Source organism: Lycium ferocissimum, chromosome 12 (assembly GCF_029784015.1).
Source record: "Lycium ferocissimum isolate CSIRO_LF1 chromosome 12, AGI_CSIRO_Lferr_CH_V1, whole genome shotgun sequence".
NCBI classification, from domain to species: Eukaryota; Viridiplantae; Streptophyta; class Magnoliopsida; order Solanales; family Solanaceae; genus Lycium; species Lycium ferocissimum.
Window position 1 is genome coordinate 43,423,419 of NC_081353.1, and position 14,136 is coordinate 43,437,554.

Consider the following 14,136-nt stretch of genomic DNA (forward strand, 5'->3'; position numbering starts at 1 on the left):
ATTTTTTCTCATAAATTCCTTACACTAGACCGTAATGAGCAAGCACATGGCGCCTGAAGTGTATGAATTTCTACGATTGTTTTGCCTTTCAGAATGGAAAATTCAGCTGGACAGTCCTCCGTGAAGCACGTTTCACTGATGACAGCCTCAACAGAAGGAACGTTCAACTTGTCAACAGATGTTACATGTCCCGTTCTACTTTGGACTAAGCTGGCCATGCCACACACCATTGACGATCCATATGAAAGCTGGTGCTTATGGAGAGTTGATAAAGCCGTTAAGAAGATCTGGATGATGGTCCTTGCAAGTATATTTTGGTGTGTTTCGACAGAAAGAAACCGCATACGTTTTGGTGGAATTTCAATCTCCAAACCACTCTAGTACAACCATATATGTTTGCTTAACTTGTTAATTTGTTAGAGTAACTTAGTCCCTATAACTAGGGCTGATCTACTTTTGGACCTTGTTAGCTCCCTAATCCTAGCATAGTCTCTTCTCTTGTACTGGAGCTAACACAACCTCTTTTGTAACTTCTGCATCTTGATGCATTTTTATGAAACTTCTTACTTCATCAAAAGCACGGAAAATAATTTCACTTTGGCAAATTATCTACGTTGCAAATTACTTTTTATTGAGACGATTGGTTTACCGTCCGCTGGATGGAATGGATGTATAAAGGGGCTTTTTGGGATCTAAATAAAGAGATTAGGACTCATCATGAAATGACTCAAAAATGGATCATGGCCTTTTTGAGTTGTTCATTTTGATCATATTCAAACAAATGCGGAGCTAGGATTTGAAGCTTATGGGTACATGAATCTAGTTCTTTAAATTATTGGGTTCTAAATTCATATAGTTCATATATATGCAATGAATTTCTTAAGAAAAATGCATTGAACCAAAACTACTAAGTTTGACGGAAGTGTAACCTACACTCTAGCTCCGCCCTTGTATTCAAATATTCTGTTGTATGGCAAGTGCTCTGGTCTTTACTTCTTCGTCTGGTATTTTTGGAGAAACACTAGTCCGGCTGAGAGAGATCGTGGTGCTCAGGCAGCCACATGAAGTTTCCAAGAAGCAGCTTCTATTTACAAATGCAGTAATGGGCATTGCTGTTTTGTTTGGCTCACTTATTTTCCAGTGGAAAGCCGAAGACTGTCGAGTTCCCTGGCAGCTTTACTGTAATCCAACTGATACTTTATCAGCTTGAATATCTTACTATCAGAGAAGTTAATATAACGATATCTTGCGTCCTAGAATTCATAACGTACCTACAAGCAATTAACATGCAAATCAAAGAAGAGCAATCCTTCTAGATGCTATGCTATGCAATGAGTTATTTGGAGTCACAACAGCATAATATTCCCTTGATTGATTAGGTGCGTTTGGTTGGGAAAAAAAAAATCAAATATTGTTCCACTATAGATGTCTTGCCCAAGCCAAGGAACTTACGTCAAAATGATCCAAATGAGATTTGACATTTTTTTAACTAGGAAACATTCGGTACCCATTAGAGAACCTTGAGAAATGCTGTACACTGATGCCCAGGGAAGACTCAACATAGTTGGAGGCCAAAGGTAAAAAATTGATCAGAGGCCCTTTAAAAAAAAGATCACTAATAAATTTGACAACTATCTTTCTAGCTTTTTTATAATGATTCCTTCCAATAATATTTTTCAATTGATAATATAGCTAATTGATTTAATATCTCTTGAGACATTATTGATCTTAAGTGATATTTTATAAATTTTAATTTTGAAAAAGTTCTTTCCATTGAGGCAACTTTTAACATAATTTTATATAAAGTTTAGGTGATTTAATATGTCTATCTTATGTTTGTTTTACTTCACCAAACATTGATGTCTAAATAATGGTATAGGAGTATAAGTTTAATACTCTTGGATACTCCATCAATGTCCCCGAAAGATTAAACAATTTGTAAATTTTTTATATCAAATACGTAAATTACAAATTGGCTGACATACCAACTATTATTAAAACGGTTAAACCACTTATAATAAGACTCCTGCCAGAAGAAAGACAAGGTTGTGGACTTGTGGCGTTGTGCCAATGATTTCCTAGTCTCAATTAGTAATCATTTTATACAGATAAGTTACCCTAGAAAATAGACTACACCTCATTTAATTAGGGTTATATATCCAGCTTGTTCCCTATCATTTTTAGCAAGTGTCAATTATCCTGTGGTTGGTCAAGCCCTATGTCCTTGAGTATCTTTTAGTGTATCCCTTCTCACCATATAGGTTTTTACCTAGTGTGAGTTCGAATCAATTGAATTAATAGACAGTACCCAATGATTAAATGAAAAAACACGAGACGAAGGTATATATGTAGCTTATGATATAGGGGTAATTTGGTATGCCGGACAATTATAAATAATTCTGTGATAAAAATTTAGTAATGCCTTATCCCTTATTGGATTACTAATCCTAGAATAAGTTATATCAAGATTAAAAGTAGTACCTAGATAAGTTATTCCTGCAAGATAGTACCAGGATTAGTTATCCCTGAATACAATAATGAAAATGACAAAAATAGCCCTAAGGTCCCTCAAACTCTTTTTCTATTAAATAAGGTGGAGGGTATTTTGTAAATAAACAAATTTTTCTTAGAAATTATGCGGATGCATGTTATTTTTAATATAACAAATCAAACAGTTAATAAAAAATAATACTAGAATAATTAATCTTAATATAACTAATCTTAGCATAACTTGTTTTCAAACCAAACGACCCCTAGAGAGGAAAAAATGATGAAGAAAAGACAGGATTGGGAACTATCTGAAAAAAGCATGAAATGTAACAATGATAAAAGTAGTACTGAGAACAAGTAAATACAAACAGAATACAACATGCAACAATTTGGTAAAAGGAAAAGAAAAAAGGAGACAGAACGGAACAAGATTGACAGAATTTTTTAATTTGTGAGGATAAGATTGAGAAATGTAATGAGGAAAACATACGACAAAATGTCACGATCGAACCAAGAATGTTGCTTTTCCTGCCTTTGTCTTTTTGAGACAGATTCAGAATTATCTCTTCTAAGTTACGTGTTCATACAATTATGCCTTTCAAATATTTTCAACTCGTGAACACTTGCTATCATTATCAGCTTTTACATTGGGTTTATATATATATTTACACTACTAATGTAATTTTAAATAAATTTAGCAGTTGTTTTTCTATTTTCCATTCTATTATCTTTAAACTTGCTATAAAAAATTTATAGTGTCCTTCTTGTGACCTAAAACAAACTTTATAAATTTCTGTGATTATAAACCATTTCATTTTGAGTAAAATAAGAAATTTAAGAATAAATTATTATCAAATTTGAAAATGAGGCTGACTAAAAAAGAAAAAATATTACATAAAGTGAGACGAAGAGCACTACTTACTATTACAGGTCAATTTAACGTGATAATTGTATGAGCAAGTAACTACAAATTTGAGAGTACAGTACAGTTATGGCATGTGTTTATGGTGTTCATAATTCAATATTATTATACTAATAATGTCTGATGGGGCAAAGCAGTGCCGTGCTGGACCAAATTTGCATGATAATCAGGCAATAATGCTCTGCACAAAAGGAATTACGTTTAAATATGCATCTCTCTCCTCTCCTACAAACCTATAAATAACCAAAGGCGGTTCAAATTTTGAAGCATATTCAGATCCATACTGCACTGGTAATAAGAACTGACCATTGTATTCTTCGGAACAATCATGTCTATTTTTTTAATTTTTTTTGTGTGTGGCTAAACTCTCTTTATATATGTATGTATATATTGATATGTATCTTTGTTCTTCATTGCACAGGTGGGGACACACAAGAAAAATATAATTTATTAGGCAAACAATGTCTTCTACAGGACTGCAGTTAAATGCTCAAAATGACTATGTAAAGTTTTATCTTTTTTGTCAATCATGCATATTCTTTAGAACTTACTGCTATTAACTTTGTTTTTTCATAATAGTTTCTTTTTTCTTGGTAGTAATCACACACTTAATAGTTGTTTTCGTTAGCTTTAGTATATCTGCCTTTGAGAAATTAGCTTAGAAACAAGGGAAGCTCTGTCTTGCTGGTTGTTTGGTTTCTCTGTATTCTCGGGGCTCGAAATCAAGATCTTGGTTAACAGTGTTGGAATCTCATCCATCCTATCATAATCCTGGTGGTAAAGATAACTTTTTTGTCTTTCTATAAGAGTGTTTTCATTTGTAGGTGATGATAACCAATGGGGTTGTGGAAATAACTTGGACAAATCCAGGAGGAATTATCAAAGGAATAAAGTACAATGGAATTGACAACTTGCTGGAACTAAACAACAAAGATTTGAATGGAGGGTAAGTATAAAGAAGGTGTTATCACAACTCCTCCTTTGTTTTCTGATTCAGTCTAAGCCTCTCTGGTCATTCCTCTTAGGAACTATCTTAAGGCCTTTATATTCATCTCGTATTTTGATTTCTGATGAAAAAAGAAATCTGACTTTGAGGACGTACAAAATCTACTACAATATCCGCATCTGTCTTTCATCATTTTATTAAGATGATTGTAGTTGAAAAAATAGTGATTTATTTGAAGCTGTCAAAACAAACAGGTTTTGGGACCTTAATTGGAGCGAGGTGGGTAGTCAAAAACCAAGGGGAAAGTTTGACACGTATGTACTCTTTACCTTCATCCTTTTCCTACAGAAAAAGTTTAATATTGCTTAGAAGTATCCGGTGGAATGCATATTTAGTTACATTAAAGAGATCGCGTATTCTTTGAACTTGCCTTTTCCTACTATAGAGAACTGTTAATGTTCATCTTTAGGCTATGTTGCTCGGTCTTTTTAGAAATGACATGGGGTACACAACTGCATATCGGAACCTCCAAAAGTAGAGCATTTATTGGAGGATCTGACACAAGTGCAGCCTCATTTTTGGAAAGTCCAAGCAACATAGCCTTAAGAGGTGCTAAAGTGAATTAACCAATGTTGAGAAAGTATAGAGATTGTTTTAGCTTTAGCGTCCTTTTATTGTGAGGATTATAAATGCAGGATTGAAGGGACAGATTTACAAGTTATAGTGGAAAATGAGGAGCAGATTGAGCTTTCATTCACAAGAATGTGGAGTCCAGCAGTCAAGGGTGAACAAGCTCCTTTGTTTATTGATAGGAGGTTCTTGCTTGAATTTATTAGATAGTTTTCTTTTGAAGTTCCATTATATTTCCTCGTAATGATCGTAAACGACTTGGATTCGAACTTATTTGCAGATTTGTAGTATTCCGTGATGTCCCAGGATTCTACTCGTACGCCATCTTTGAGCACACGAAAGACATGCCTGCTTTCAACCTTAACACCACCAGAATCGCTTTCATGCTCAATAAAGAAAAGTAAGAATCTGCATAGCTATTTTTTTTTAAAACGAAGCAGCACGTTGAAGTAAACAAAATTGATTCATTCGTAATGGTCATGCTCCCTTTTTATTTGATATTCTATCATGGGAAAGGAATTACTCTAAGAGGTGAAGAAAATGAAAGAAAAAGATAAGATGTAAAACCTTAAAATGTTTGGATGTAGCCGAAAATGCATTTGTCTGACGTTCTTTTGAAAGCTCTCTTCGTAAAACAGAATATTGTTTCCTTACGGATATAAAATGATCAAATTCTAATATACTATCGAAAATGGAAACAAGAAGAAGTAATTCTCTATTATCCTTCTGGCATTACCAGGTTTCACTACATGGCCATAACAGATGATAGACAGAGATTTATGCCTAGTGCAGAAGACCGGCTTCCAGGGAGAGGTGAACTGCTAGCCTATCCTGAAGCGGTTCTCCTCGTTGATCCTATAGAACCTGAGTTCAAAGGAGAGGTATTATAACTTATTAGAATTTACAGCATTTAACAAGTAAGGCTGTATTGTATATTAGAGTTTATAGTGCAGTTAATTTACTGTCTCCTTTGGATCCCCAAATGCAGGTGGATGACAAATATCAGTATTCACTTGAAAACAAAGATAATCAAGTGCATGGATGGATATGCTTTGACCCTCCTGTGGGGTTTTGGCAAATCACTCCTAGCAATGAATTTCGAACAGGAGGACCTTTCAAACAAGATTTAACCTCTCATGTGAACCCGACCACCCTTGCCGTACGTGGCTAACATACTCATTTTTGCTAACGACCGATTATAAACAGATTGCTGTTAGCATGGTTTCAGCAAAAATATGCATTTAGGGGTTGTTTGGTTGCTAGTTAGGAAGTAAGTGATTCATGTATTAGAACCAGCATAATGAGAACCCTTTTTGGTAACGTTTTAATTGCTATATATAAAATTCGGCACACGAAGTACAGTGTTTGGTTACCAGTTTACAATCCTGCAATGTCTTAAGCTATAAGTCAATTTATGTATTATTTTATGCAGGATGGAAGATGGAATAACTAATACATGAATAACTAAATCCTGTATAACTAATCTCTGCATAATTCTAACCAGCAACCAAACCACCTCTTAGTTGTCTTGTGATCCTCAGTATCCTCCCAAGTTTTTCTAGTATACAGGTTGGCAAGTAATCAAAGACATACAATAGTTTATATTAACACAATCACATAGAACTTTTTATATTAACACAATCACATAGAACTTTCTCTGGCCTAATCCCAAGTAATTTCTTAAAATTTGCTTGCAGATATTTCTAACATCCCACTATGCTGGTACAGATCTTCTGGTAAAATTTGAAACCGGGGAGGATTGGATGAAAGTCCTCGGCCCCCTGTTCACATATTTCAACTCTGTATCAGACAAAGAAATGGCTCTGTCACTTTGGGATGACGCAAAAAGACAGGTCAGTGTCACGGAGAAGATAGAAGTTGAACCAACAAAACTATAACAGCACAGTACTATTCATGACATATTTTCACATTTATATTATTTAGATGAACAAAGAAGTCCAATCCTGGCCTTACAGTTTCCCAGCTTCTGAAGAGTTGCCTAACTCTGGTCAAAGGGGCGTAGTTAAAGGTCGATTGTTAGTAAAAGACAGGTAGATTCCTCTCTTACCTTAATTCCACATTTTGCATTTCCGGGTTCGATAAGTATGTTGTCTAAGTTAGTCTTAGGTTAGCCTTATGATCTTATCGACAGATATTTAAGCAAGGAAAATTTACCTGGAAAAGATGCATATGTGGGACTAGCAGCCCCGGGAGATGCTGGATCATGGCAAAGAGAGAATAAGGTAATTTTCTCTTCTGCTCTAACCCGAATATGAAATGCAGTGACTTTGAAAACAAGCTCATCTAACCTGGATCAATGTTAAAACCTATGTTGATCGGACACTTCAAGTATACCACCTGGTGTGTGTCGGATCCTTCAAAAACTATCATTTTTGGAGAATCTGACATAGGTGTGGCAACATTTTTGGCGGGTCCGGACAACATAGGTGTAAACCACTAATGCTATGCATATTGCCATTTTACCAGGGTTACCAATTTTGGACTACAACGGATGAGGACGGATACTTTGCTATTAAGAACATACGTGCAGGCTCATATAATCTTTACGGATTGGTACCTGGATTTATCGGAGATTACAAGTATGAAGTTGTAATAACTACAACAGCAGGTTCTATTAAGAAGCAGCATTTTTTTAATTAGCTTCCATGCTGAAGCTTTCTTCTTTATCGAAGGTTCTAACTTCTAACCGATGACATTAATGTTAATACAGGTTCTGATATTGAGTTGGGTGAGCTTGTTTATGAGCCTCCGAGAGATGGTCCTACCTTGTGGGAGATCGGTATCCCTGACCGCTCTGCAGCAGAATTCTATATTCCTGATCCAAACCCGAAATATGTTAACAAACTTTACATAAATCAAGACAAGTGAGCTTCCTTAACAATAAGACCAGTCACTGAATAAAGAAATTTACTCACATATATGTCTTTGACTTTTGTATAATCGGTAATTCTTAGAAATTTTTCTGTTGTAACTTCTTCTCAGATTTAGGCAGTATGGTTTGTGGGACAGATATGCAGAGTTATATCCTGATAATGATTTAGTCTACACAGTTGGAGTCAGTGACTATCAGAAAGACTGGTTCTTTGCTCATGTTAACAGGTGAAAACTCCTCGATATACCAACATTTCTTTGTCTAATATTTTTTTTCAAATCACTCAGAGTTGTATTAGACGATACGAAATCATTTTCCATAAAGGAAAGAATAAATCTAGTGCTATTGATGATTTCCTCCAGACTCCAAAGAACTGATCAGTGTGTAAATACTTGATGCTTAGGAATATAGGCGACAATGCATATCAAAGTACTACATGGAAAATCAAGTTCAAGATTGATAATGTAGATCAAGTTGGAGCATATACATTGCGCTTGGCGCTTGCAGCTGCTAATCATGCAGAATTACAGGTATTATATTACAAAGTCTTTACATAATGTGGGCATGAATTGAATTGGTTGGTGCCGTTGTATATCACCTAATAATAGCCTATCTGGTCAAGCTACTAGGAAGCCAAAAGTGTTTATTATAGAGAGTTGAGGTGTTTGGCCTAGCTTTTCCTTATAAGCACTTTTGGAATCTTGACCTAGTACAATTACTGCCCTAACATTGGCAAAAGTGATTTCGAATTGATTAGTCAAACACAAACTGCTACTCTCCAAAAATACTTTTTTGAAAAGAACTTGTGACAAACAACGGTTTCCAAAATAGGCGGAGTTTGGGAGTTCGGCCAAACAGGCTATAAATGTCTGTTGCTAAGACTAACACGACTTGAAACTTCTTGTAAAAGGTCCGGATCAACGATCCAACAGCAGATCCTCCCCTACTTTCAAGTGGAGAAATTGGAGGAGACAATGCAATTGCAAGGCATGCTATTCATGGGATTTACTGGTTGTTCAATCTGACAATACATGGTTCTCTACTTTTGGGAGGAGAAAACACCATATTTTTGACACAAGCAAAGACAGCCAACATTTTACAGGGGATTATGTATGACTATATTCGATTGGAAGGTCGCTCATGCTAGAGTGAAAACCATTATTTAATGTTTCCACAGAGCAAATCCCAATAGAACTACTAATCATTTGTTGCTACTTCATAATGCAAATAAAAAAATTATACATTTCTATAGCATTCCAGCATGTTATAAACATAGAGGTTCATCAGCTTGATAGACTTCTTCGTGTTGGACAGCCTGAGATGGATTTTACTTGCCAATATTTGGCTGCTAGAGTGGGAGTCAAGTTTTTATGTATCAAAACAATAAAATTTTCTCCCCTGGTATTCACCTTTACTTTATATTAATGGTGTCATCTCACATACAATATGCCGTGTTTTTGGTTCAAACAGCGACTCAGCGTATATATCCAATGCAGTTAATTTACTCGAGGCGTCTAGCCAAAAAAAAAAAATATGGGTTCCTTTGCTTTGCCTTCTCCAGAGAGTTCCTTGAAAGGTGAACAAAATTTCGGAAATCGAGAATACTATCCCTAAGTGGACTTGGCAGGAAGAGGATGGAAAAGAGATAAAAGGCAACTCTAGATATGTGTGTATAAACTAACTCACTCACTCTCTAGTTGTATTTACAACAAACAAGCTCTCAAAGAAGAACACTCAATCAAATTCGTAATACACGGGTCTTTATTCTATCACTTTAATTACCAACCTAAAATACACACAAGAATGCATTTACCATTTTGAACATGTCATTGATTTATTGCTTTTGCAGTAGCAATAGTGAGTATGTACTCAATCTCCTCGGCTACTTCTTTCATGGAAGGCCTGTTTTGTCTTCTTTCCTCCAAGCAACTGAGAGCCAGAAAACCGAGTGCCTTCATTGTCTCCAACTCCAAGCTGGTTGCTCCCTCCTTTAATGCAGGATCAACAGCATCCATTATTCTCTCTTCCTCTACCAACCTTGCCACGTATACAGCCAAGTTCACATCATCCTGTTCTCGATCAAAGTCTATTGCCTTTTGGGATGTCAAGAGTTCCAGCAACACAACCCCGAAACTGTACACATCACTCTTGTCTGTCAATTGATAGTTCCTGTAGTACTCAGGGTCAAGATAACCGAGGGTACCCTGAGCACAGGTGGACACATGACTCAGATCCGCATGTGCCAACCGTGAAAGACCAAAATCCGAGACCTTAGCATTCAACTTTCCATCGAGCAGAATGTTGCTAGACTTGACATCGCGATGGTAAATGGGAGGAACTGCAGAGAAATGCAAGTAAGCAAGTCCCTCTGCAGTTGCGTGGGCGATGCTGAGCCGGAAATTCCATGTTAGGAATTTGCTTTTCCCATGCAAATGATCATTAAGAGTTCCATTCGGGACATACTCATAAACCAGCAATGGCTGTTCAAGCTCAACACAACAACCTAGAATGCCCAAGAGGTTCTTGTGGTTAACCTGACACAGTATTCTAACCTCATTTAGAACTTGATCAATGCCTTTAGTATTCCCTAGCTTGGCACACTTAACAGCAACCGCAGTACCATCATCAAGTGTACCATAGTAAACTTCACCATAACCCCCAGCACCAAGAAGCCGGTCCTTAGAGAAATTGTTTGTTGCTTTCTTTATTTCTTTGCCTGTAAATAGCTTTGCAGATTTTATACCACCTGAGCAAAGAATATCTTCCCGTTCCCGAGCTAGTTGGTCTTGTGCATCCTTAATTCGCTTGTGACGTCTGTACACAAGAATCCCAATTACAGCAGCAATCACTGCCACGCCCACCCCTGATGTCAAACCTGCGAATCCAAGAAACATTCAAGTATTTTTGGCAACTCATTAACATCAAAGACAATACTCCCTATACATGTCATGTTTCACTTTCCGAGAGTCAAACATTCTAAGATGCCGTTTTTCATCATATTGATATGAGAGAAATTACAACGTACTAATCATATATTTTTTAAATATCTAAGTTACAATTTTAAAATATTGCATTAATCTAGTAGTCAAATTGACTTTCGAAAAGCGAAACATGACAACTAATATGGGATAGAGGAGTACTGATCAACCAAGTTGAAAAAAGAATGATATCAACCATGTTAATAGCTAGATATTTTCAATTACTATAAGCTCCTTGAAGTCTCAAAATAGAGTAAAAACAGAGTAATCTGATCAAATTTACGTGAGATTTAATATCAGAAGCAGGTAAATTAAAGATCATTTTATACAATACCTGCTATGAGTGCAGTGTGGTCGCTACCACAACCATCAGGATCTTGGCACGTCACATCTGCGTATCAAATTCAAACATAGTCAAAAATAGGTTCAGAAATACTCTCCCTGTTTCAAAATATTTGTCTGGTTTTGACTTAACACGAAATTTAAAAACGTAAAGAAAACTTTTGAATATTGGATTTTCAATTAAACATGTGTAGAATGTACCAAAATACCCTCTAAATTTGTGCTCTTATACAAGCTATTTGAAAAGTTGGAACTGAAAATTGTCAAGAGAAATTCTTTTTAAACGGACAAAAAAATGGAACCAGTTGATTCAGAAAATTATTTTATTTTAACTTACTCTGGGCACATAACGCGGCAATTGGGTCCCAATGAAACCCGGTATGACAAAAACATCTACTAACCCCACCACCACGACCATTCAAACCCGGGTCGGGTCTACACGTGGAGTCCGAATCACATTCGGACTGACCCGTACAAACCGGCTCTAACGGCAAAACCCACTGTAATTCCAACCCGGGTTTTGCCCATCTACTCACAGGCAACTCCGTATCCAAGTTCACAAAACTCCTATAAGCCCGACAACCTGATTCCCTGACCCGAATCATATACGACGTGGACGATCCACCTGCCCTGAAAGTACAGCAAATCGGCGTCTGTGTACACTCGAATAAATCACCTCCACGACTTCCATTCAAGTACACGTGGCATAAACTGGATGAAGAGCAGTCGAGTGGTGACCCCAGCAGAGTTTCGGAGCAGTTAAGGTAAATGATTGTGTTGCTACTTGTGATGTTGAAAGGAAGTGATGAGTTTAACTGAATGCCAACTGTGGAAATATCCTGTGTGATGCAGGTGTTGGGTAAGAAAGGTGAGGGTTCGATAATAAGTCGTTGTGTTTCTGGATAAATGGAACTGATTGGATAGGAATTGTTGAGAGTATCGAATAAAAGTTGGGTGTCAGTGCAACGTATTTTGTAAGATTGATCGCCACAATCAGAGCCAGTACTGAGTGGATAAGGGACAGGTAAGGAACCACAATCGGCGCACTGACGAGCACAAAGTGCGCTGGTGGTGCACATTAGCAGCACCAGTAGAGCTGCCATGGAAGAAGTTGCCATTTCTTTTTTTGTTTTGGAAGGTGAAGAGTTGGGGGTTGGAGACTTGGGGGGTTGATTTAAATCATTAAATGTAAAGTATTCTTACCTATGTTCATTTTTTTTGTTTTGTTGGTCAATGAGGTTGTAGTACTATAGTTCATTGTATTGGTACGAGTTGGACTTTGGAAGATAGTGGAGGTATAGTCAGAGATTTTGGAAGCTTCATTTAGTATAAGATATTTCCAACTTGTAATAGGTTTTGTAGTAACATGTTAAAATTCTTGACTTTTGACTTCTATTGGTGGATGCACATTTTTCATTTTGCTTCTTGTTCAGTTCTTACTCCCTCCGTCTTAATTACGTATCGTGTTTTTCATTTACACTTTTTTTAAGAAAATTACGCTCTGTGTCTATGTTTGAAAATATTTACGCCACGTAGCTCATACTTTGAGTTTGTGAAAAAAAACAAAAGATATGAATCCTCTATTACAATTGTTTTTTTTTTTGATAGGAATCAAAAAGAAATATTTCAAAGCGATTCGATTTCATGCTAATGTTGCAGTATAGGAACTATTTCGATTTCGGTGAAGTTATAAATTAGAAAAACTCGAGAAATTTTAGACCGATTTTATATCACCCTTCAATTCGAATTAGCAAAAGCAATGTCTCCTTGCATAATATGGATTTCAAACATTCATGATCTAGAAAAGCATCTAATGAATTAAGAGTACAATCCATCCTGTTTAGCAGAATTCTTTGTTTTGTAATGGATAGTTGCAACTCCGTAAAAAAGAATTCAGTCAAAAAAAAAAATTCATTGAACCATTCTTATATTATATATGTGTAAATACAGGTACCATCTATGTATATATATATGGATTCATTTGGTTCTTTTTATTACCCGATTTAGCTCATATTTGTGTATAAACATCTTTTCTACACTACTATACACTTTATACAATGTTGATACAATATGTATAATGCCCCTTCCTCCACACCCCACCCCCCCCCCCCCCCCGCCTCCCAAAAAAAAAAAAATTGTATATTGGCTACGTAGCGTAGTAATTTTTAAAAGCTATATATTTTTAAAAATGTAGAGTTTTTAACTATTTTATCCTTATTTATGTCTTAAAATATAATCTCTGTTCATTGAATAATTACTCTATTTATGTGTTATCTTCCCATAATTGAGGTGCTTGTACTCTTCCAAAACAATTATTACTAGGGTAAAATGAGAAAAAATGAATTTTGTTTTGAACTTCTAAAATCTATATATATATATAATTGCAGGACAAAAGCCCGGTGATGTGGCACCCTCCTAAGCCAGGATTCTCATTTATCTTTTTTCTCAATATTTTCCCTTTTTGCCCTATTATTCTTTCCCCTCTTATTTTTAAGTCAAAAGTTACGCCCCTTAGTTCTGTTACAAACTCAAGAGTTGTGTCCCTTAATTCACTCCTTCGGTTAAAAAGTCAAATTGACATCTTAATTACTAGAACCCATTAATTTTGTTGCTCTATTCAGATTACACCTCCTCTATTCTCCTTCTTTGCTTTTGTTTTGAAAGAAAATTTTACCATGCTAGATTCCTTCTACGAACTTCCTTCATCATCCTCAATCAATTCTTTCTATCACATTAGTATTCGTTGGCGACCCAAGGAAGAACTCTTTTTCTCTTATAATATCAAATTAAGTGCACAATGGATTTCTTTTTCTAGAATCACGACTTGGCAGATTCTCTTTGACTATAAGAAAAAAAATTGAGTTGCTGCGAGTTTATGCCTTGGCCATTTTCTCCCTTGGTCTAATTTTATTTCATTTGCCAAATAGAGAAGTAG

The 14,136-nt window shown here is 36.0% G+C and overlaps 2 protein-coding genes across 3 annotated transcripts; one reads left to right on the forward strand and one right to left on the reverse strand.

Moving 5' to 3' along the window:
* The first annotated feature begins 3,413 nt into the window (after positions 1-3,413).
* LOC132040837 (probable rhamnogalacturonate lyase B) lies at positions 3,414-9,300 on the forward strand. The gene is made up of 16 exons (XM_059431520.1): positions 3,414-3,703; positions 3,834-3,915; positions 4,237-4,358; positions 4,613-4,672; positions 5,054-5,173; positions 5,269-5,388; positions 5,728-5,869; positions 5,977-6,147; positions 6,686-6,841; positions 6,933-7,039; positions 7,141-7,231; positions 7,476-7,617; positions 7,720-7,873; positions 7,992-8,108; positions 8,285-8,411; positions 8,792-9,300. Exons 2-16 carry the CDS (start codon positions 3,874-3,876, stop codon positions 9,026-9,028), a joined length of 1,908 nt encoding a protein of 635 aa, XP_059287503.1. The 5' UTR covers positions 3,414-3,703; positions 3,834-3,873; the 3' UTR covers positions 9,029-9,300.
* On the reverse strand, positions 7,677-12,468 carry LOC132040838 (wall-associated receptor kinase-like 20). 2 transcript variants are annotated; one of them, XM_059431522.1, is made up of 4 exons: positions 11,539-12,468; positions 11,194-11,250; positions 9,695-10,756; positions 7,677-7,824 (listed from the first exon to the last, which is right to left on the reverse strand). In XM_059431522.1, the coding sequence occupies exons 1-3, from the start codon at positions 12,317-12,319 to the stop codon at positions 9,708-9,710; spliced, it is 1,887 nt and encodes a 628-aa protein (XP_059287505.1). In that variant the 5' UTR covers positions 12,320-12,468; the 3' UTR covers positions 7,677-7,824; positions 9,695-9,707. The 2 variants fall into 2 exon arrangements, with proteins under 2 accessions (XP_059287505.1, XP_059287504.1); XM_059431521.1 differs by lacking the exon at positions 7,677-7,824 and having other exon boundaries at positions 9,468-10,756; positions 11,539-12,461.
* Positions 12,469-14,136: the final 1,668 nt, after the last annotated feature.

Excerpts from the sequence above, each read along its gene's own strand:
- LOC132040837 (XM_059431520.1), top strand. The coding sequence starts at position 3,874 with ATGTCTTCTACAGGACTGCAGTTAAATGCTCAAAATGACTAT. Across the intron at positions 5,389-5,727 it reads TTCATGCTCAATAAAGAAAA|GTTTCACTACATGGCCATAA; the intron begins GTAAGAATCTGC and ends TGGCATTACCAG. Across the intron at positions 8,412-8,791 it reads CTAATCATGCAGAATTACAG|GTCCGGATCAACGATCCAAC; the intron begins GTATTATATTAC and ends TTCTTGTAAAAG.
- LOC132040838 (XM_059431522.1), bottom strand. The coding sequence starts at position 12,319 with ATGGCAACTTCTTCCATGGCAGCTCTACTGGTGCTGCTAATGTGCACC. Across the intron at positions 11,251-11,538 it reads TGCCGCGTTATGTGCCCAGA|ATGTGACGTGCCAAGATCCT; the intron begins GTAAGTTAAAAT and ends TTTGATACGCAG. Across the intron at positions 10,757-11,193 it reads CCACACTGCACTCATAGCAG|GTTTGACATCAGGGGTGGGC; the intron begins GTATTGTATAAA and ends TTGGATTCGCAG.